General features: G+C 42.9%; 1 protein-coding gene across 1 annotated transcript in view; it reads right to left on the bottom strand.

Moving 5' to 3' along the window:
- CENPK (centromere protein K) overlaps nucleotides 1–24,422 on the bottom strand; it is a 61,271-nt gene extending 36,849 nt beyond the window's left edge. Inside the window, exons 1-5 of the mRNA XM_044276155.1 lie at nucleotides 24,295–24,422; nucleotides 18,259–18,285; nucleotides 8,625–8,753; nucleotides 4,626–4,682; nucleotides 2,012–2,084 (exon numbers count right to left, since the gene is read on the bottom strand). Coding sequence (XP_044132090.1) covers nucleotides 2,012–2,084; nucleotides 4,626–4,682; nucleotides 8,625–8,753; nucleotides 18,259–18,285; nucleotides 24,295–24,318 — 310 coding nt within the window. The 5' untranslated portion in view covers nucleotides 24,319–24,422. The remainder of the gene's footprint in view (nucleotides 1–2,011; nucleotides 2,085–4,625; nucleotides 4,683–8,624; nucleotides 8,754–18,258; nucleotides 18,286–24,294) is intronic.
- Nucleotides 24,423–24,424: the final 2 nt, after the last annotated feature.

Raw genomic sequence — 24,424 nt, 5'->3', positions numbered from 1 at the left:
TGTAAACCCTAGAAATGGTTGTACGTGAAAATCCCAGTAAATGAGCAGATTGTGAAATACTCAGACCGGCCCGTCTGGCACCAACAACCATGCCACGCTCAAAATTGCTTAAATCACCTTTCTTTCCTATTCTGACATTCAGTTTGGAGTTCAGGAGATTCTCTTGACCAGGACCACAACCCTAAATGCATTGAAGCAACTGCCATGTGATTGGTTGACTAGATAATCGCATTAATGAGAAATAGAACAGGTGTTCCTAATAATTCTTTAGGTGAGTGTATGTATCTGTCACCATGCATGTACACTGTACAGTTGGGACTTACTCTATGACATATTTTAAATGCATGTTGTTTTTTATTATTTGTGACATAAATTAATAAAAACAATCAGATAAAAAAAATTAAAAAAAACGGAACTGTTCAAGGGAATGTGTCAGAAAATGAACATGATTGTTTAAATCACGTCTTTATATTTAAGGCTACTTTCACACTAGCGTTCGGGTTTCCGTTCGTGAGCTCCGTTTGAAGGAGCTCACGAGCGGACCCGAACGCAGCCGTCCAGCCCTGATGCAGTCTGAATGGAGGCGGATCCGCTCAGACTGCATCAGTCTGGCGGCGTTCAGCCTCCGCTCCGCTCGCCTCCGCACGGACAGGCGGACAGCTGAACGCTGCTTGCAGCGTTCGGGTGTCCGCCTGGCCGTTCGGAGGCGTGCGGATCCGTGCGGATCCGTCCAGACTTTCAATGTAAGTCAATGGGGACGGATCCGTTTGAAGATGCCACAATGTGGCTCAATCTTCAAGCGGATCCGTCCCCCATTGACTTTACATTGAAAGTCTGAACGGATCCGCGCAGGCTACTTTCGCACTTGCGCACTTGCGAATTTTTTTTAAAGTTATTAATGCAGACGGATCCGTACTGAACGGAGCCTCCGTCTGCATTAATATGAGCGGATCCGTTCAGAACGGATCCGCCCGAACGCTAGTGTGAAAGTAGCCTAACATGTTTTCAAGATTTTTTTGATGTTATTTTTAATTTTCCATATTAATATCTATATTTAAAAAAGCTAAAATCCTGCAGTTTTTGCACTCAGGCTAATGATAATCACCAGCAGTTATCTTATTATCACTACAGGTAGGATTAGAATAACAGATATAACCTCTATATATAGATAACACAGGGTCTACCATTCACAATAGGATCCAGACATGATGACATTTCACTGCCTGGGCCCATCAAAGTGCTGAGGGCGTGGCAGTTGCAGAGAGAGCGGAGCCTCTAGGTGTAATGGTGACGCCCCCGTTGCTCCTAGAGTCTCATTTGCATATTCTAAAACATAATTTTTAGCAGCAATGTGGGCACATGTGAACATGGGGCCAACACAGCTGCCTTCAGCTGCCAAGCGCACACGTCACAGGTCAGACAGTGTCATAGGTACAAATCTGCTGACAGATGTCCTTTAAGGTCAACGTGTAGCCGGTCAAGTGACATGAATCCTAGTATGTTTTACTGTACATATGATAAAAAAAACAACATTCAATATTGTGGCACTATTACATTGATTTGCTGTCTTACATAGAGCAGAAAGACACTGGGGATCACACATAGGTACTTGTATACCAATAGTTCTACCACTAAATACTGCTGTGCCCCCAGACATTGCTGAGCCCAATACAGTGTCACCGAATGTCAATCCTAGCAGTGTCACCACCCTGAAATGCCCTCCCAGGGGTCACTATTACCCACTGTAGCTCTAGTAGTCACTGTACCCAGATAGTGCCCCTTCTTCTGGGAAAAACCAGCAATGGTGGAAAGGCCTGGCCGCTTGGGATATTTCAAGTCTGGTCCCACAGGCAGTGGGTTTTCTCCAGGTCCAATTCAAGTATTTTCCAGATTTTTTGGGAATTAAAATGGATCACCATATAAAAACTTGCAGCTTTTAAACCCTTTCCCCATAATCTGCCCCTGCCGTTTTCTTCATGGTGCCCTGTAAGTTCCTCAGTGAAACACTTACTCTCGGGTGATGTCTCTTGCCACTGCTCGTACTCAACTGTGAGAGCCTTTGCTTTCATCATGAGAAGAAATAGCTAGAAACAAAAATACAAGTAATGAACAGAGCAAATAACATTAAAATGATACTAATCTGTGAAAATTTTACCTTACTCATGGGGATAACCCTTTAAAGGGAACCTGTCGTCAACGTTATGCTGTCCATACTAACGGCAGCATAAAGTAGAGACAGGTGAGTTGATTTTAGCGATCGGTCATTTATAAGTTACAAGTAAGTGGTTGCCGAGAACCAACATCACAATCCTTGCAGACTGGGCCTGGAAAAGAGTCCCGGCCACCTGAGAAGAGTCCTGGTTATTCATGGATTCCTGCTCTCCTGCCCTCCTGCTGATGACTGACCGTCTTCTACCTAGTTTTCTCCCTTTCTCTTTAGGAGAGATCAGCAGATGGGCGGGAGAGCAGGAGATTATGAATAACCATGACTTTTCTTAGGTAGATTTGACTCTTTTCAAGGCCTGGGCTGCAGTGATTATGATGCTGGTTCTCAGCAACCACTTACTTTTAGCTTACGAGTGACACACCGCTGAAATCAGCATTTCTGTCACTATTTTATGCTGCCCTCAGTGAGGTCAGCATAACGTCGATGACAGGTTCCCTTTAAATAAGTGTTTATGAGGACAGGAGATGAAAGATAAAGCTTCACATGAGCCCTCAGCTGATGGGACTAAAAAGTAATACTCTACAAACAGACTGATAGTTTAACCGCTGTATCTCAAAAATGGGGTAAAATGCAAATGCAAAAAAACTGCCCCGAAGGTGTTTGTAGCCTTTAAAGCGATTGTCCAACCATCACAAGCCATTTGTTTAAGTCATTAATGAACAATATTTGACCATTTACATGCTGTTAAATAATAATCCAGTAAAGAGTTATTCCATTAACTTATATAGTATTAGTGCCATCTGGTGTCTTCTGGTCGCAGTCTGTAAATTTCCAGAAGGACAGGGTCATGTGCACTGCTTTAGCCAATAACTGGCCTCCGTGATGATGTGTGTCCCTAAGCGGCATGTCACTGCTGGGACACATAGCACTTTGGGGACACATCACCGCTGAGGCCAATCATTGGCTGCAGCAGCACACGTGACCCTGTCCATCCAGAAGTTTGCAGACAGGGAGCAGGTAACTATACTTTTTATTTATTTTTTAACAGGTACAACAGGCGTGGCACCAAATTTAAAAACTAAATCCTGGAAAATCAATTAAAGGGCATTTAAGACAGAAGAATTCACTGCTGGGACCCCATAGATTGCCAGGACAGGGGTCCCTGGTCCCACATTCCCCCCTAGCTGTAAGACCGTGGCCATGAGGAGTTTAAAGAGAGTCTGTCACCAACTTTTCACACTCTACACTGCTTATATTGCCTTCTCGCACACACACATGAATATAACGGTACCTTTGTTGTTTTAGTCCAATTTTCTAAAGTTGCAAAAACAATGTTTTAATGGTATACAAATGAGAGCTCGCAAGTGCCCAGGGGCGATGTTCTGGCTGTAAGTGCCCAGGCCCCTCGGCGTTTTGTGCTCCTAACTCCTCCCAGCCTTGTCATCATCTTACATCATCCTCACCAGCTCCCAAGATCCCGGGCATGTGCACTGCAATAACCACATGCCCAGGAGCGGCGGTGAACTGTGCACGCGCAGGATCTCGGGAGCTGGAGAATATGACGGGAGATGATTACGGTACAGGGATGCCTATCCGAGGCTGGGCAGGAGTTAGGAGTGCAAAATACTGAGGGGCCTGGGCAGTAATTTGCTAAAAATCTATCAAAGTCTAACAGTTCTGTCTTGAGATGTTTCTCCACTTTCTAAGCCACCTCTTTACTGGAGTAAGATTGCAATCATTTTTGTGACTTAAAAAAGTTGCAGTTTATAAATTTGGCTTAAGTCAGCTGGACAGGCTACTCACAGCCACTTTTCAAAACTGGAGTGAGTAGTGCAAAAATGTAAAATGTTGCAAATTAAGTCCAAAAAGCTGCAAAATTCTGTAGTTCTGGGCATAATAACTTTCCTCCCCAAGTCTATGGCACCGACAGAGAGAGAGAAAAGCAACCAAATCCCCACCGATCTACCAATTATCACTCTGTTTACCTCTCCATCAACCCCAACCATATGCATTTTGCAGTCTGGATTATGCGGAACTACAAAATATGGATACCATCCGGGTTGCATCCGCATTTTTTGTGGAATCGTTGATTTCAGTGGGTCCGTGATCTTCATTTCGCGGCCAAGTATAGGACATGTTCTATCTTTTTGCAGGACGGACATACGGATGAGGAAAGTGCATGGATCATTCGTGTGCTTTCCGAATCTGTATGTCCGTTCCGCAAAAAGATAAAAAATGTGTGCAAAATGTGGACCGTGAAGCCATTGAAGTCAATGGGCTAGCGAGCAAAAAAAAAAAAGTAAACAGCACATGGACACAGTCCTGTTCATGATGAGGCCTAACTGACAAAGGGACATGATGAAGCAGCATGTCAGCTCTCGAGGTGGCTGTGGATGAAACTAACCAGTACTTAGTAGCCAGTTCGTGAGTAGTTCCCAGCAACAGAAATGTGTCTCACCTGCACATCAGAATCAGGCAAAGTTTCTGGTTCCATTACCATGAGCTGGTTCTGGCACTGTTAAAAAACACAAAACAGTCAGTTCTAGATAGGAAAAGTAAAATGCCGGGTATACAAATGAGAAGTTGTTTGTCCGTCTAAAATACAATCTTGTCACAATCAGAGCTGTGCTGCCTCCCCAACCACGAGATGCCATCATTTACCATAAGAAAGGAGAGCCGCAGTCCCTTCCTGGGCACCTGGCATAGCACCTTAGCCTTGCTCATGTGATTGGGCTGAGCTGCAGTACCAGACACAGCCACACTTGTATGAATGTCACTGTGGGGAATATTGCAGAGAATGGCCATGGTGCTCCAGCAGAACTGTTGATCAGCGGAGATCACAGGGGTCAGACCACCACTGATTAGAATATACACTGATGGCCAAAATAAGGCATAACTAAATTAACGTAAAATCCTGGAAAATCCCTTTAACTGACTGACTGTCTTCAGTAACATATACTTTACTTGGATTTTTTTTGTCACTTTAAATGGTAGAATGTATAAGAAGCAACCAGTATAAAGCTGTTCAGATTTAGTTAGGAACACCACTGATTTTATTACATGACATCATTTTTATAGTATTTGGCTCACAATTATTTTATTATACAAAAAAAAAAACTCCAGAAAGGAAATTGGACAGCAATGCCCTGGACATATACTCTGCATTAGAGCCAAAGCCCTTAACCTATTTCAGGCAGACGTCCAGAGTGATGACAAGTTTACAGTCTTATCAGGGCAGGTGTTTCTCTTCTCCTAGAATCGCATTTAAAGTTTTTTTTTTAATTAGAACAAAAAGGTGAATGAAATGAATAAAAAGGTGAAAAATGCACTGGACTGAGGAGGGACAAGTGGGGAGAAAAGTAATCGCTAAGATGAAGCGCTCCTAGCAGAGAGTCAGCAATAGGTAGGGAGTAGAGATGAGGCAATCGATTTGTCTCATGAAGCCGAGTCCTGCGCCTGCGCGTCCCTAAAGCGGAGGGTACTCCCCTTGGAAGTTCAGTGGCGCATACGCAATTGCTGCTCCAGTGACGGAAGCAGAGCCTGCTACGTGGAGCAGCGGCACCGACATGAGATTGTCAGGGATAGCTGAGTAGACTGGCCCTGTCAATCAGGCAGCAAGGAGGGGTGTCCTCAGATTCGGGGGTACCTCTTCACAGGTGCAGAACTCTAATGAGACAAATGGATTTGCTCATCCTGGGAGAGTTGTATGTATGCAAAATAGCAGTGCTCCAAGCAGGAAAACGGTTCCTCTACTGCCACCTATAGGTAGCTATCCTGTAAGTCATTGCCCCACCCTTCAGAGGAAGAATAAACACCAAAAGCTTGGGGAGAATGGATACAGTGGATGTTTGGAAGCGGTAGGAACAATGGAAAGGGGGGAGGGGCTTAGAGAGGACCTATGATGGGGGTGTCGCTATGCATTTTAGTTAAAAAAAAAAACAACCAAAAACACACTAGTCCTCAAAAACATTATCAAAAGTATAAAAAAGGGAAAAATAAAGTAAATGCTCCAACTCACCTCAGACGCCTGGTCTTAACTTCCTAAGGAGGAGAACCTGTCCTGTCCACAGCCTACAGTGTACAGCCATGAGATCTCTCACCTCTGCAGTATTGATATAGCAGTTATACACCGTCGAGTCACATTATTATGACCAGTGTAACTGCTGTGTGCTGATATGTGACTCGGTAAGGTCCTGGTAGGTGGTCACAGGTATCTGGAGCCGTGCTGACTGCAGTGCATCCCCACAGGGGCTGCAGGGTGCGTGGGGGAGGATCCATAAAGAAAACACAACGGTCGAGGTGGTCCAACAGATGCTCAATTGGGTTCAAGTCTGGGGAATTAGGGGGCCAGGGTAGCATTTGGAAGTCTTGGTCATGCTCTTCCAACCAATGTGGTACATTTCTAGCTGTGTGACATGTCGCATTGTATTGCTGGAAGATCCCATCCGCCCCAGGGAAGACAATCAGCATGTATGGGTGTACATGATCTTCAAGGATAGATTCATACCCAATTTGGTTGAGAGTGCCTTCCACATAGATGAGTGGTCCCAGAGAATGCCACAAAAATATTATTCAGACCGTAATGCAGCCACCGCCAGCGTGTGTTCTTCCAGTAATGGTTGCAGGGGGTTTGTTCTCTGATGTTTCTCGACTAACACCAACGTCCATCCGCTCCATGAAGCAGAAAAGGAGACTCGTTCGAGAAGACAACACTCTGCCAATCAGCGTAGATCCAATTCTGATACTGCTGTGAAACTGAAGTCATTTTCTGCTGATGCAACTATGTGTCATGTTACTAGGTAACGTGACGCATGGGTGACAAGTGACTGCTGTGGACAGTCACTGGATGCAGCAGTCACGTGACCCGCATCAAACAAATGCTGCCGTGGGGAGACTCGAGACCTGTGGCATCTGAGGAGGAGAGATGGAGCTGGAATCTAGTGGAGTGGATCAGTTAAGTGTGATTCATATTGAGGGTCCAGCTATGCTGTGGGGGCCTGCAGAAAAGTTCCCCCCTTTAAGTTAGGCCTCTTGCACACAAACGCATTTTCTTTCCGTGTCCATTCCATTTTTTTGGCGGACCGTATACAGAACCATTCATTTCAATGGGTCAGCAAAAAAAAAAGAAGGTACCTCTTGTGCATTCCGTTTCCGTATGTCCGTATTTCCGTTGCGCAAAAAAATAGAACATGTCCTATTATTGTCCACATTACGGACAAGGAAAGGACTGTTCTATGAAGGGCCAGCTGTTCCGTTCCGCAAAATACAGAATGCACACAGACTTCATCAGAATTTTTTGCGGACCGCAAAATACATACGATCGTGTGCATGAGGTCTTATACTGATAATTTGTTTTGAGGGATAATGATTTTTTTTTTTTAAATACACAGTCATACGTCCTATGATAGGTCCTCTTCTAAGGCTCAAGCACACCTCTGCACTGAAGTTAGTCTCCACCTCTGTCACTGTAGATTCTGCGAAGCTCCTGCACATAGCTGCCACTGCTACAGATTTCTCAGTATACTGCTCCTGGATGCTGTTGACTCCCTCTGCTCTCCCCCTCCCCTTCTATCAGTTTTGTAGATAGCAGCAAGAAGGAGGATGAGGCTAATCAGTGTCTGAAGATAGCAGGAAAGATACAAGTTTTCAGGGAGGGCAGATCACACAGGTTGTACAGTATCAGAGGGTAGACACATATAGCAGTCTGCAGGGGGACGGGCGAGAGGTCACTGTTTACCAGTGTAGAATGAGAGTAGGGTGTCATGTACATACTGTCCTAGCACATAACACCTGCTGCTTCCCGACTGCGTGCTGAGCCCGCCTGCTTCCCGACTGCGCGCTGAGCCCGCCTGCTTCCCGACTGCGCGCTGAGCCCGCCTGCTTCCCGACTGCGCGCTGAGCCCGCCTGCTTCCCGACTGCGCGCTGAGCCCGCCTGCTTCCCGACTGCGCGCTGAGCCCGCCTGCTTCCCGACTGCGCGCTGAGCCCGCCTGCTTCCCGACTGCGCGCTGAGCCCGCCTGCTTTCCGACTGCGCGCTGAGCCCGCCTGCTTCCCGACTGCGCGCTGAGCCCGCCTGCTTCCCGACTGCGCGCTGAGCCCGCCTGCTTCCCGACTGCGCGCTGAGCCCGGCTGCTTCCCAACTGCGCGCTGAGCCCGGCTGCTTCCCAACTGCGCGCTGAGCCCGGCTGCTTCCCAACTGCGCGCTGAGCCCGGCTGCTTCCCAACTGCACGCTGAGCCCGGCTGCTTCCCAACTGCACGCTGAGCCCGGCTGCTTCCCAACTGCGCGCTGAGCCCGTCTGCTTCCCAACTGCGCGCTGAGCCCGGCTGCTTCCCAACTGCGCGCTGAGCCTGGCTGCTCAACACTTAAAGCATTACTTCTGATGGAACCTAAACTCTGACCTGACAACTAAGCTTCCTGCCTGTAATAAAGTAAGGATTAGACATATAGTTACATACCTGCCCAATCTGTGCCCAAATTTCTTCACAATGTTGTAATAATTCCTCACTGCCTTGCATCCCAGTAGTCAGCAGGTCGGGGGCAACTTCATGCTGGTATGTAGACATGTGTCTTGCAAGATGTTCGGTCTAAAAAAGAAATTAAAATTCTCTAGCTTATTGTCAAATCATGCAAAGACAGCACAAAGAAGCAGAGGACAACATTCCAACAACGGTCCTAAGCGATAACTGTCACTGAGGAGCGTAAACCCTGGAGGTCCAAAGCTAGACCCTGAACCTTTACCTGCCGCAGGAGCCCCAAAATAACAAAAAGGGGCACGCCTTATTATAACATGAAACTTTCCCCATCACTCATGATCTTTAACACCTTAAGGGCCAAACAATGTTAGCATTAAAGGGGCTGTCTGAGATCATTAAAAATCTCAAACCCCTTCAATTATTAAAAAAATTAATAAAAATAATAATAATAATCCCCCGTTTACATTTAGCAGCGGTGACATGCCTCAATATGGCACATGACTGCTACAGTCAATCACGCTCCTTACTGGTCTATAGATGGGGACACTGATGGCTGTAGCGGTGACCTGTTAAGTAGGCATGTTACGGTGCAAGTCAGAGTCACACGCTTAAATTCAGTATTAATAAAAGCCCTATGTATCCCGGGAAAAAAAAATATATATTTGGGTAACAAATAAAGTTAGGGCCATTAAACACCATGGGGTAATTTATTAAGACCGGCCTCTACATGACTTCAGCAGATCTACCACCGCTTCTAAATGTAAGCCAGCTTCCTTGCTGTCTTACATTTAGACGATTTTCCATGCCTAAAACAGGCATAGAAAATGGTAACTGAGACTTTTCGGCAGGCCCCTTTCTTGCCCACGCACACTTTTTTAGACCTAGCGTGAGCAGGGAGAAGTCGCAAATTGCGGCGCAAAGGACCTTTTTGCCGCAATTTGCACTAGAAATACACCTTGCTTAGGCTTATTTGTTTAATAAATAACCCCCTATGTGTTTAAAATTGCAAAAGTGTTTGTCCAGGATTTTTAGATTATGGCTTATCCCCTGGACAGGTAATCAGTATCAGATCTGTGGGGGACCAACACCCCACACCCCGCCAACCAGCTGTTAACTTGTAGCTCACTTCAATGAGAGCAGTGCTGTAGTTACCAGGTCCATCCACTACACGATGGATGCAGACACTTATTTCTGGAGCTGACTTCCAGGGCTACAAGGTAACAGTTGATCAGCAGGACCCCCACCAATCAGATATTGACCACCAATATGCCTTTTTACTGACATAAACAAAGGGGGTTTAGGCTAGACCGCTTGTTTTAATTAATCATTACATGTACCCAAAATGGTGCATTAAAAACTATAACTTGTACAATAAAAAATTAATCCTCATACAGGTAAATTGATGAAAAAATTTAAAAGTTAGCTCTTGGAATGCGATTGTGAAAAAAAGGGTGTGGTCACTTAGGGTTTAATGGCCTATCCTAAGGTCAGGCCATTACTATTAATATCGCAACCAAGCCCTTTAAGTGGTTAACAGAGTGCCCTATATTGAAGAGCCTCTGTGGGCATGATCAACCCTATTAAACCAGGCATACTACCTGGTAGGGTGATGATTAAAACAACACATTTTCTTTTGTCTGTATGCTAAACAGCTGCAGAGATATCTGCATTTTATTAATATGCAGATTAGCAATTTGGAGCACCAGGGGTGGGGCTGAATCCTTGGAGCACTGCTTTTGTAACACACCTGTGCTCTACACACTCCCCCTCCCTTTGATTGACAGGGCTAGACATCATCATGTTGAGGGCAGAGCTGTGTCCTAGCATGTACATATTATATACACTACTAACTGTAGCCTTACCACAATGAGAAGAGTGGATTTCTATGCTTAAAAAGCTAATACATATTAATAATAATACATATTACTGATTTATTCACAGGCACAACATATGATTATAATGAAGCCAGTAATATTAGCCTTCTAAGTATAGAAAAACCACAGTCATCAATATGATTAGGCAGTAGCCTAGAGGTAAGTGGTTAGCCTTGCATGTAGAGATCCCAGGTTTGAATCTTGGGAGAGACTTTCAGATTTTTTTTTCTACTTCATTTAATCCATATTAAAAGTCTATAGCCTTATCATATTGAGAATAACGTTGTTATGCTTAGAAAGCTAATACATATTACTGGTTTCTTTATAATCATGTATAATGCCTATGAATAAAACAGTAATATGTTTTAGGTTTCTAAGCATATAAATCCACTCTTCTCATTATTTTAAGGCTATAGGAAGGTAGTGTATATAATATGTACATGCTAGGACACAGCTCAACCCTCAGCATGCTAATGTCTAGCCCTGTCAATCAAGGAGAGGCAATAGCACTGGAGGGTCGCTGGACCGTGAAAGTCAAGCAAATGTGTTGACAAAGGGTGCGACATCACAACCAGATGTCACATAGAGTTTAGTTTATCCAAAAACAACGTGTTTCGGGGTACATCGGACCCCTTTATCAAGTCTAAAAAGGAGATAGTTATAATATAAAGATTGATATATAGAAGTAAAAATTATGGCAATAAAACGCTCAATAAAATGGAGGAAGAAGAGATAATACATTTAAAATGCTTAGTGTAAACATTAGTATAAAATTGATCTTCAAAAAAAAAAAAAAAAAGAAAAGGGACACAAACACCATAAGTACAGTCAGTTCCATAAATATTGGGACATCGACACAAGTCTAACATTTTTGGCTCTATACACCACCACAATGGATTTGAAATGAAACAAACAAGGTGTGCTTTAATTGCAGACTGTCAGCTTTGAGGAGATTTACATCCAAATCAGGTGAACGATGTAGGAATTACAACAGTTTGCATATGTGCCTCCGACTTGTTAAGGGACCAAGAGTAATGGGACAATTGGCTTCCCACCTGTTCAATGGCCAGGTGTGTGTTATTCCCTCATTATCCCAATTACAATGAGCAGATAAAAGGTCCAGAGTTTATTTCAAGTGTGCTATTTGCATTTAGAATCAGTTGCTGTCAACTGTAAAGATGAGATCCAAAGAGCTGTCACTATCAGTGAAGCAAGCCATCATTAAGCTGGAAAAACAAAACAAGCCCATCAGAGAGATAGCAAAAACATTAGGCGTGACCAAAACAACTGTTTGGAACATTCTTAAAAAGAAGGAACGCACTGGTGAGCTCAGCAACACCAAAAGACCCCGAAGACCACGGAAAACAACTGTGGTGGATGACCGAAAAATTATTTCCCTGGTGAAGAAAACACCCTTCACAACAGTTGGCCAGATCAAGAACACTCTTGTGAATACAGAGGGTTCACCACAAGATGTAAACCATTGGTGAGCCTCAAAAACAGGAAGGCCAGATTAGAGTTTGCCAAACGACATCTAAAAAAGCCTTCACAGTTCTGGAACAACATCCTATGGACAGATGAGACCAAGATCAACTTGTACCAGAGTGATGGGAAGAGAAGAGTATGGAGAAGGAAAGGAACTGCTCATGATCCTAAGCATACCACCTCATCAGTGAAGCATGGTGGTGGTAGTGTCATGGCGTGGGCATGTATGGCTTCCAATGGAACTGGTTCTCTTGTATTTATTGATGATGTGACTGCTGACAAAAGCAGCAGGATGAATTCTGAAGTGTTTCGGGCAATATTATCTGCTCATATTCAGCCAAATGCTTCAGAACTCATTGGATGGCACTTCACAGTGCAGAAGGACAATGACCCAAAGCATACTGCAAAAGCAACCAAAGAGTTTTTTAAGGTAAAGAAGTGGAATGTTATGCAATGGCCAAGTCAATCACCGGACCTGAATCCGATTGAGCATGCATTTCACTTGCTGAAGACAAAACTGAAGGGAAAATGCCCCAAGAACAAGCAGGAACTGAAGACAGTTGCAGTAGAGGCCTGGCAGAGCATCACCAGGGATGAAACCCAGCGTCTGGTGATGTCTATGCGTTCCAGAATTCAGGATGTAATTGACTGCAAAGGATTTGCAACCAAGTATTAAAAAGTGAAAGTTTGATTTATGATTATTATTCTGTCCCATTACTTTTGGTCCCTTAACAAGTGGGAGGCACATATGCAAACTGTTGTAATTCCTACACCGTTCACCTGATTTGGATGTAAATACCCTCAATTAAAGCTGACAGTCTGCAGTTAAAGCACATCTTGTTTGTTTCATTTCAAATCCATTGTGGTGGTGTATAGAGCCAAAAATGTTAGAATTGTGTCGATGTCCCAAAATTAATGGACCTGACTGTATATATGTTAAGATATGTAGGGATCTAGACTGTGGTCATGAGGGACCAGGGGGAATGGTGCATGACACCAAGGGCTGGTCAGGAGCAATTCGAAAAGGGAACCGTCAAGTGGAGGGGAGTTAAGAAAACATTGTGGGAAGCATGTTCTAGTTGGACTACTAAATCAACTACCAGATGTGTTAAAAACATTTGTTCTCTAAGCTCTCATTCAAACCAGATGGTTCTAGAGTCTGTAGATTGAAAATCCAGAACATCTCCCACTTTTGTAGCGTTCTGAATCTATCAGAACAGGTATCTGTAATATGTTCAATGGGTGTGATTGACAGCTTAGAGGGATCCTTGTCATGGGTAGAAAGAAAGTGTCGGGATACACTATGCTTTAGGAACCCTCGCGTGATGTTCCACCAATGTTTATTCAGGCGCTCCCTGAGGGACTGGATTGTACGGCCCACGTACTGTAGACCGCATTCACATTCTATAAGGTAGATGATATATGAAGATGAGCAATTCACAAAGCTTTTGATCATGAATTCTTCTCCCGTTACATTGCTCCTGAAGGTTTTAATCCGATTGGAGATGCTGGTGCAACACTTACATTGGGTATGACTACATTTGTAGCTTCCCACATGATCAGGATAACATCTAGCAGTGATTGTGGATGTAGACACTTTATTTTTCAGTTTACTTGGTGCTAGTATGTTTTTCAGGGTCCTCGCCCTCCTGAAGGTAATCTGTGGTCTAGATGGAATGGTCTCCTTCAAATATGGATCATTTTTCAATATATGCCAATGTTTTGTTAAAATACTTCTCAGGATCTTGTGAATAGGATTATAGGTAGTGATAAATGAGGACTTGTATTTCTTGGTGTTCTCTGCTTCTTTGGATCTGTCATTGATCGCCAGGCACTCTTCCTGACTTTGACTGCTGGCCTGCAAGAAAGCCCCTTCGATGATCCCTCTAGGGTATTTTTTATTAAGAAATCTTGAACGTAAAAGTGGACTTTGTGAATTAAAAATCACTCACAGCAGTGCAGTTCCTTCTTGTTTGTTTAAATTGGCTAAAAGGAATATTATCTTTAAATTTTTGGTAGTGCGCACTTCTATAGTCCAAATAACTATTACCATCGATTTTTTTGAAAAACGTCTTGGTCATGATTATAAATATAGAATAAGATCCAAATATTCAGTGGATGAAGTTGAGCTATTGGCTGAAAACGTTAGATTCCACGCATTAGTGTTAAGATGAGAACTGAAGGCCTGGGCCTCTTCGTTGCTGCCTCTCGAAATGAGGATCAGATCATCGATATAGCGTTTGTAAAAGACAATCTTGTCCTTCCAGTGGTGTTCACTGTAGACAGTCTCAAGGTAATGGCATGCTGAACTAATTCCTGCCTCATGTTTAATATTGGAGTAAAGTGCAGCCACATCCAGCTGTATGACGGTTCCCAGTTGATGTCGTTCAATAGTGTGATTAAATGTGAAAAATCTCTTAGAAAGACAGGAGATTGTTGACTTATTTTTGTAAAAAAAAAAGGTCCACCTAATGAGAGATTACTGGTTAGTGAATTTATGACTGAAATAATGGTTCTTCCCGATGGGTTATTAGCATCTTTATGGACTTTTGGTAAATGGTAAAAGAGTGCAGTGTTCGGATGATCTATCGTTATGTATTCTCTCTCTTTTTTTTGTTAGGACGTGGTCCTCTTCAGCTTGTTTCAGCATGATAGTGAGACACTTCCTGTCTTCTACAAGTGGGTTGGAGGGGAGCGGTTCATAATACGATGGATCTTCTAGGATTCTATTTGCTTCTTTTATATCGTCTCCTTTGTTTTGTAGTACTATTTCTCCACCCTTGTCTGCATTTCTAATGACGAGAAGATCGTTATTGTTTAGCTCAGTCAATGCGTCTTTTTCCTTCATGGTTAGATTATCCTCGATTTTGAAGTTTTTATTGATATTTCTGACGTCTTTGAATACCAATGAAAAAAAAAAAGGTATTAATGCGATTCCCTTTGTGATAAATGGGATTAAACGTTGATCTTGGTTTTAAATCAGTATGGGTGGTGGTTGGAGAGGTAATGCATCCTGTGTCATTCTTTTTTGTACCAATAATGGGTTGTCTGGTACCTATGGCAAAATGCCTTTAAAGTGTAATGTTTCTGATGAAGGTGTTAAGATCAACAAAAAGCTCAAATTCAAAAATTTCTCAGCGGGACAAAATGACAAGCCTCTCCGGAGAACTGATGTTTGAGCCGAGGTGAGGCTAAATCCTGAGAGATTAAGTATTTTTACTGTTGAGTGATTCTGTTCCTCCTGGGGCTGTGGAGGTTCTGCGTGGCCCCCCTTCTTATATCCTGTTTCTTTTGGCGCTCCGGTTTGCCCTCTTCGGCATTTTTTCTTTTTACTCCTTTCTGTGTTTGTCCTATAGTGGGTTTGAAGAAAACCTGTGATCTTTGTTGTGGTGCCTAAAGGGTGTCTTAAAGCATACGTTGCTTGCAGGGTCAAAGCCCCCGGAAGTGGTCAAAAAGACACCGAATTGTTAATAGTGGTTGGGGAATGTTTGTCGTCTTCCAGAGTGCTTGTGTTATGGATTGTAAGCAAAGAATCCTCAAGAGTGGAAGAGTTAATCCTGGTGGGATTCAGGGCCGATGGTATTGAAGGAAAAGAGGTCCGGGGTATGAGGGGACAACCTTGGGGGAGATTAAGGGGGGACGTCAGACGGAAAATGAGGGATTTGGGATATGGAAGGTGGAGTAAACCATATTGGAGTGCCTGTTTGAGGCATAGCTTGGATAGAGAAAAGACGTGGCAGAGGCCTCAGTTCCATGGTTAGAAGGAGGGTAAATAAGCAGAGTGGTAGGCGTGGTGGATGGCCTACTACTAGTGGTCTGGATCGGTCTCTGCCTGGCTGGAACATGAGGAGAATGAGGATGGGGACGAGATGTGGTGGACTGGACCGTGTGATGTTGGCACTGTTCTGGTCCATGATTGGAGTGGTTACTACGGAGTATGGTAAACGTAAGGGGGTTGTGGGCAGAAGGTCTAATGCGGGACCTGGACGTGCTGGGGCCCACTACATCAGAGGGAATGTGGGGTAGGTGGTTAAAAGGGGGATTTGTTTGAGGGCCTTTTCTCAGCCAGAACTTGACATTATCATTCTAAAAATCAGATCTGTCTCTAGAAAGTTTGGAGGATTTGGACTATAGAAGTGCGCACTACAAAAAAATGGAAAGCTAATATTCCTTTTAGCCAATTTAAACGAATAAGAAGGAACTGCACCTCTGAGTGATTTTAATTCATAAAGTCAACTTTTACGTTTAAGATTTCTTAATAAAAAATACCCTAGAGGGATCATCGAAGGAGCTTTCTTGCGAGCCAGCAGTCAAAGTCGGGAAGAGTGCCTGGCGATCAAGGACAAATCCAAAGAAGCAGAGAACACCAAGAAATACAAGTCCTCATTTATCACTACCTATAATCCTATTCACGAGATCCTGAGAAGTATTTTAACAAAACATTGGCATATATTGAAAAATGATCCATATTTGAAGGAGACAATTTCATCTAGACCACAGATTGCCTTCAGGAGGGTGAGGACCCTGAAAAACATACTAGCACCAAGTAAACTGAAAAATAAAGTGTCTACATCCACAATCACTGCCAGATGTTATCCTGATCATGTGGGAAGCTACAAATGTAGTCATACCCAATGAAAGTGTTGCACCTGCATCTCCAATCGGATTAAAACCTTCAGGAGCAATGTAACGGGAGAAGAATTCCCGATCAAAAGCTTTGTGAATTGCTCATCTTCATATATCATCTACCTTATAGAATGTGAATTTCTACGCATGAAAAGGATCCCTCTAAGCTGTCAATCACACCTATTGAACATATTACAAAAAAGATTCAGAACACTACAAAGTGGGAGATGTTCTGGATTTTCAAGCTACAGACTCTAGAAACATCTGGTTTAAATGAAAGCTTAGAGCACAAAGGTTTTTAACACATTTGGTAGTTGATTTAGTAGTTCGAATAGAACATGTTTCCCACAATGTTTTCTTAACTCCCCTCCACTTGACGGTTCCCTTTTCGAATTGGTCCTTGGTGTCATGCACCATTCCCCCTGGTCCCTTATCAACACCGTATAGATCCCTACATTGCCTTCTTCCATACCCCCTTTTTTCCCCCCTGCCTTCACTTGCATTTATGATGTCCAATATTTTCCCTCACAAATAGACATTACCTCCTACAACAAGCGCGCGCTATTTGAACGACCCACGTGCTGACAAGCAGCGGCCGTGCTTCTGAACAGCTGTAGCCATCCAGGTACCTTCTTCTCCCTACAGGTTATCCATCCCCGTGTTTCCCCTTGTGTTCATTTAGATGGGCCCCCTTAGTTGGGACACAATATTATTTACAATCCCTTTCATCACATATGTTTATTCTATATAAGTGCCCCAAACCTAGATACCTATACCAGCCATTTTATCCTCACACATATGAATTGATAGCACACGCACCCTGACTATATCTTAATATATATATACTTATGGGGTTTGTGTCACTTTATTATTATTATTTTTTTTTTAAGATCAATTGAATACTAATGTTTACACTGAGCATTTTAAATGTATTGTCTCTTCTTCCCCCATTTTATTGAGTGTTTTATTGCCATTATTTTTTACTTATATGTATATCAATCTTTATACCGAAACGCGTTGTCTTTGAATAAACCAAACTCTATGTGACATCTGGTTGTGATCTCGCACCCTTTATTGTCCACACGTTTGCTCGACTTTCACGGTCCAGCGACCCTCCAGTACTATTGTCTATCCAACCAGCGGTATGGCTCCCGCCCAAGGCTATCGGACAAGTTTGGCTGCACCAACCAGTAACCTTTTACATCTTGCCTTCACTGTGGTTGCGCCCATTTTGGTGCCACCCAAATAGGCGAGCAAACCATCCCTCCCTGTTTGAGGACATTTGTATTTGACTTACTCACCCTATGAGCGCCTCTCTCTTTTTGTTGCCATTACTTGCAATCAAGGAGAGGGGGAGTGTGCAGAGCGCAGGGGTGTTACAGAAGCAGTGCTCCAAGGATTTAGCCACACCCCTAGTGCTCTGGATCGCTAATTTGCATATGAATAAAACACAGACCTCTCTGCGGCTGTTTAGCATACAGACAAAAGAAAGGCATTCTTTAAATCAGCATGATGAGCCCTACCAGGAATTATCCTTGGTTTAATAGGGTTGATCATGCTGAGAGAGCTTCTCTAAATGTGGTAAATTACTAAAACTGAGTATGTTTGTATTGTAGCACTATTATTTTTACCTCTTTCAGCAGCTCATCCAGGTTGTCCTGCAAAAAAAAGAACAAAATAAATAAAATCAGTGCAGGAAAAATAACTCCAGTCCTTTCATTCTGCATCTTACAGCTCCTATGCTGATCTCTATGGTAATAGACTACAAACAAATCCAGTGTAGTCAGATCCTTCATTCACACCTCGTTCCATCTGTCCCCTACTTCTTACCAGGGTAGTTTTGGGAGGTTACCCAAGATTTTTTTGCAAACACACTTTATTTTAGGTGTAATGGAACCCTAATTAAATAAATATAAAAATGGATGCAAAAGAATACATGGCCACAAGAGTGACAGTGGGAGAGAGATGACAGCACTATAGTCTGGAGGAGTTACTGACACAGCCGCGGACGACTCTCTGCCGCTTCCCAGTTCTTGTTGAGGACCAGTTTGACAGGTGGGAGCAAGGGCCCCTCTAAGCGTCATTTGTCAGAATACCCCTTAACCAAGCATGATGTACCCGTATGTTAATGGGTTGTATGGAGTGGGCTCATGTGCTGAGCTCACCCTATTAGTGGCGGGTGCTGGCTGTATAATACGGCGGGCACCCTCCGGCAGTTTAGGGATAGCTGTAATGGCATCTGTAGGGTTAGAAAGAGGGAGGTGGCTACTTCTGCTGTCGAACCAGATAACCACCGGAAAAAATGCTGGCTCCGATTGGTCGCTATGACTGCTTGGGGTCTTGTGAAGTCTCGCAGGCCAGTCACAGTGAGCTGCCCAGGGCCCAACAGGCAAACAATGAATATTCAAGGACTGCAGTAGTATTAAGCAGTGATTCTCCTCATAATTACAATAAAAAATTTAAAGTGAACTATATTTAAAGGGGTGTTACAGTTACTACAAGTTATCCTCTATTACCCCACTAATCCTGAGAATGAGGGTCCCTAGTCTTAAAGGACATCTGTCAGCAGTTTTGTACCTATGACACTGGCTGACCTGTTACATGTGCACTTGGCAGCTGAAGGCATCTGTGTGGGTTCCATGTCCATATATGCCCGCATTGCTGAGAAAAATGATGTTTTAATATATGCAAATGAGCCTCTAGGAGCAACGGGGGCGTTACCGTTACACCTAGAGGCTCTGGTCTCGCTGCACTCTGACAGGCACTGAAAATGTCATCATGTCTGTCCCTGTCAATCAAAGTTGCAGAGAGGGTGCCTAGGTGTGACGGCGACGTCCTCGTTGCTCCTAGAGCAGTGATGGTGAACCTTTTTAAGACCGAGTGCCCAAACTGTAACCCAAAACCCACGTATTTATCGTAAAGTGCCAACACGGCAATTTACCCTGAATACAACAGTCCAATATAGTATATCTTCCATGTACTTTATCATTTAGCTATAATAGCCTGCCTACATTTAATGCGCTGCCTGTGCCGTTCATAGTGCGCCCTGCACTGATGAATAGCAGGAAAAGTCTAAGACATATTGGTACACCATAGACTTTCTCCAGGGTGCGGGTGCCCACAGAGAGGGCTCTGAGTGCCAACTCTGGCACCCGTGCCATAGGTTCGCCAACACTGTCCTAGAGGCTCATTTGCATATATTAAACCTTCATTGCACATATGAACATGGGACCAACACAGATGCCTTCAGCTGCCAAGTGCACATGTAACAGGTCAGCCAGTGTCATAGGTCACAAATCTGCTGACAGATGCCCTTTAACCCTTTCTCTACCAGTGCCTTACATGTATGTCGCGGAAGCGATGTGTAAACATGCTGCCCGCTCGCACGTGCTGCGGGCGCCATGGCCGGCAGATCTCTGCAGTTTCAAATAGCAGAGACATGCGGCTAATTACAGTGACCGGCAATAATACTGATCGCGGTAATTAAATGCTTGCCGTGATCAAGGCATCTAAATGCGCAAGAACCCGGAAGCTCGAGCTTTTGGGCTTCCTACCGATGCCCCGTGCGGCCAATTGGGGCATCAGTAGTTGCGCTGAACACTTTCAGCCTCGTTGACAAGGCTGAAAATGTTCATGCTGCATTTCTTATTTTGGCCACCAGATGGCAGGCCAGGATAAGAAATGAGCAATAGTCAGTTTAAATAAATCGCATTTTAAAAATCCCTGAAAAGAAAAATAATAATAATAATTTATAGGCTCATATATGAGCCTCAAAATCATCACAAAAAATAAAAAATTAAATGTTAAAAATATATAAAAAATAAATAAAAAGTTTAAATCACCCCCTTTCCGTATAATTAAAAAATTAAAGCCTACATAATAATAAATATAAACATCATGGGTATCACTGACCGAAAACGCCCATACAAATAGAAAAAACATTTCCAATACGGCAAATGTCATATCGGAAAAAAGGGTCAAAATAGCAGATTTGCCATTTTTTCATTGCTTCTCTTACCCCAAAAAAATGAAATAAAATGTGATTATAAAGTCACGCACACTCCAAAATAGCATCAATAAAAACTATGGATTGTCCCACAAAAAAAAAAAAAGAGCCCCTAAACAGCTCAGTAGACATAAGTATAAAAAAAATTGTTATGGTGGTCAGAATATGGTGATATATGTTTTTTTTTTTAACCAAAGTTTAAAGGGATTCTGTCACCAGGATTTACCCTACAGAGATATTTATATGTGCCCATCAGTCTCCTTGTTTTGTATTAAATGCTCCCGCTCTTACCGTCTTTTATTCATCAAAAAAGCGATTTTATTGCTATGTAAATTACCTTGCTAAGGAGCCCAAGGGGTTGTCCCACGATCTGTTGGTGCCCGGCCGCGCCCATCGTTCCGGAGCCCAGCATCGCCTACCAGTTAATTTATTCACTGCACCTGCCCTGACGTCATTCCTTTCAACTGCCGTTATCTCGCGCAGGCGCAGTGTACCCAGTAGTCTGCCCCCGTGCGGACTACTGGCACAGGCTTCGTCGATCCAACTGCGCATGCTAGACATAAAAAAACCTAAACTTATAGGGTATCGTTATAATCGTACTGACCCAGATAATGAAGGGCATGGGTGAGTTTTGCCGCAAACGAAACGCAGTGGGAACAAAACCCGTAAAACTGCGGAGGAATTGCAGTTTTTTTTCCCTAATTCCACCCCATTTGGAATTTTTTTTACCGCTTCCTACTACATTTTATTCCACAATAATGGTGGCATTAGAAAGTACAACTTGTCCCGCACAAAAATAAGCCCTCATACAGCTATGTGAATGGAAATATAAAAAAGTTATGAAAACCAAACGTAAAAACGAAAAGGGGGGGAAAAAAAACTCTGATAGTGAAAGGGTTAATGGAGCAACATGTGGAGTATGCACCCTGCTGTTCCATTCATTCTCTACAGGGCTGCAGAAGATACAGAATTAAAGAGGTTGTCCTATCAACAACTTACGGGGCATACTAAAAGGAATGACAGAGTGGAATGCCCATAGAGAATAATGGAAATGTAATATTTGAATTAGAGACAAAACCATTCGACATAACTAATAATTATTTAGCAGGCTTACTCTCCAAATTCAGTGGGATTATTTAATGTTCAGATTAAGTGGAATTATCACTGTTTTCTGCAAAATGACACAATAGAATGCCCATAAACTATAACGGGAAGTAAACTATGAGCTCATTTGCAGGTAAATCTGTGTTATGTAGGAAATTAACCTCTACCGCATGTGTTACCTGGGTGGAGTAGCATATTGTAAAATTTAAATTACCTTGGATTAAAGCTGTTTTCTATAGAATGCAAAGGTGAATGACATAATGGAATGCCCATAGACTATAATGGGAAGCAAAATTTGATTTGGAGTCTGAACCATTTAACATATCAACTAAATCTTTAGCAGGCTTGCTCTTCAAGTTCAGTGGGATTATTTAAAATTGAGAATAGGTGGGATTATCATTGGTTTCTATGAAATGACAAGGGGAATAACAATTGCATGCCCATAGACTATAATGGGAAGTAAACTATGAGCTCATTTGCAGGTAAATCTGTATTATGTAGGACATTAACCTTTACCGCAAGTGTTCCCTGGGTAAAGTAACATATTGTAAAATGAAAATTACCTCGGATTATAACCGTTTTCTATAGAATGCAAAGGTGAATGACATAATGGAATGCCCATAGACTAGAATAGGGAGTAAATTATGAACTCATTTGCAGGTAAATCTGTGTTATTTAGAAAATTAACCTTTACTGCAAGTGTTCCCTCAGTAGAGTGCAGTATTCAAAAATAGGAGGGAGGCAAAAACAATCACTAAATCTCAATTTTAATAATCCCACTGAACTTGAAAAGTAAGCCTGCTAAAGATTTACTTGATATATTAAATGGTTCAGACACCAAGTCACATTTTAGTTTCCATTATAGTCTATGGGCATTCCATTGTGTCACTCCCTTTGCATTCTATAGAAAACAGTTATAATCCAAGGTAATTTTCATTTTACAATATGCTACTCTACCCAGGGAACACTTGCGGTAAAGGTTAATTTCCTACATAACACAGATTTACCTGCAAATGAGCTCATAGTTTACTTCCCATTATAGCCTATAGGTATTCTATTGTGTCATTCCCCTTGTCATTTCATAGAAACCAATGATAATCCCACTTAATCTCAATTTTAAATATTCCCACTGAACTTGAAGAGTAAGCCTGCTAAAGATTTACTTGATATGTTAAACGGTTCAGTCTCCAAATCAAATTTTGCTTCCTATTATAGTCTATGGGCATTCCATTATGTCATTCACCTTTGCATTCTATAGAAAACGGTTATAATCCAAGGTCATTTTCATTTTATAATATGCTACTCTACCCAGGGAACACTTACGGTAGAGGTTTATTTCCTACATAACACAGATTTACCTGCAAATGAGCTAATAGTTTACTTCCCATTATAGTCTATAGCATTGCATTGTGTCATTCCCCTTGTCATTTCATAGAAACCAATGATAATCCCACTTATTCTCAATTTTAAATAATCCCACTGAACTTGAAGAGTATGTCTGCTAAATATTTGTTTGATATGTTGAATGGTTCAGACACCAAGTCACGTTTTACTTCCATTATAGTCTATGGGCATAATGTTGCTAAATAACATAGATTAACCTACAAATAAAATCATATTTTACTTCCCATTATAGTCTATGGGCATTCCGTTGTGTCATTCACACTTGTCATTCCATAGAAAATAATGATAATCCCACCTAATCTCAATTTAGATCAAGGCTACTGTGTTCGGATTTTATGCCTGCTAAAGATTTATTTGATGTGTCATATGGTTCTCGACTCCACGGCCCATCTTACTTCCCATTATACTCTATGGGCATTCCATTGTGCTATTCACCTGTCATTCCATAGAAAACAAGTAAAATCCAGTTATTTCAGGTGTAAAAGATGTTACTATACACGTGGAAGATCTGTGGTAAAGGATAAGTTGATATTTTTTCAGATTTGCCTACAAATTATCTGATACTTTGCTTCCCATTATACTCTATGAGCATTCTCTTCCCCTGTCAAAGTCTATGGGCATTCCATTCTGTCATTCCTTTTAGTATCCCCCCAACTTACGCCTATTCACAGGATAGGGATCAAGTGTCTGATCAGGGGTCTGACGCTGATCATGAGAATGGGGGTCAGGCAGAGAATGGTGGAGATAGCAGAGTACAAGTGCTAGCTACCTCCAGCATCCCCCCAGATGAATGGAGCTGATCAGCAGGGGCGCAGCCAGTGGTCGCTGATCAGACACTCATCTCCTATCCATTGTCTTAATGGCTCAACCCCTATAAGACAGGAGAATTGGACCCCCTTTCTGGGGATTGGTAGGGGTCCCAGGTCTCAGACCCCCTGCTGATCTGTTACTTCCTATCCAGTAGACAGGGTGGAAGCATATGAGCTGAGACAGGAGTGTGGCTGTGGATCAAACTGTCAGCAATGCCTGAGAGGCGCCAGTGCTGGGTCCTGGGCAGCCACCCAGAATGCCCACCCCTGTATGTGACCATAACAAGGCTCCCTCCTCTATCCTCAGCACACATTGACACACCCAGCCAGCCCGGTAATGTTACCATGGTAACAGCAGGTGCCGCCATCCCAGCCGCTGTCAGACCACGAACCGAACCACACAAGCCCGAATCAGGCGCGTCTGCTAGCTATTGGCAGCCGGAGTGACGTCATCAGAGAGCGCCGCAGAGGAGG

The sequence above is a fragment of the Bufo gargarizans genome, chromosome 1 (assembly GCF_014858855.1).
Source record: "Bufo gargarizans isolate SCDJY-AF-19 chromosome 1, ASM1485885v1, whole genome shotgun sequence".
Classification (NCBI taxonomy): Eukaryota; Metazoa; Chordata; class Amphibia; order Anura; family Bufonidae; genus Bufo; species Bufo gargarizans.
This window is presented reverse-complemented; position numbering and strand designations above follow the sequence as displayed.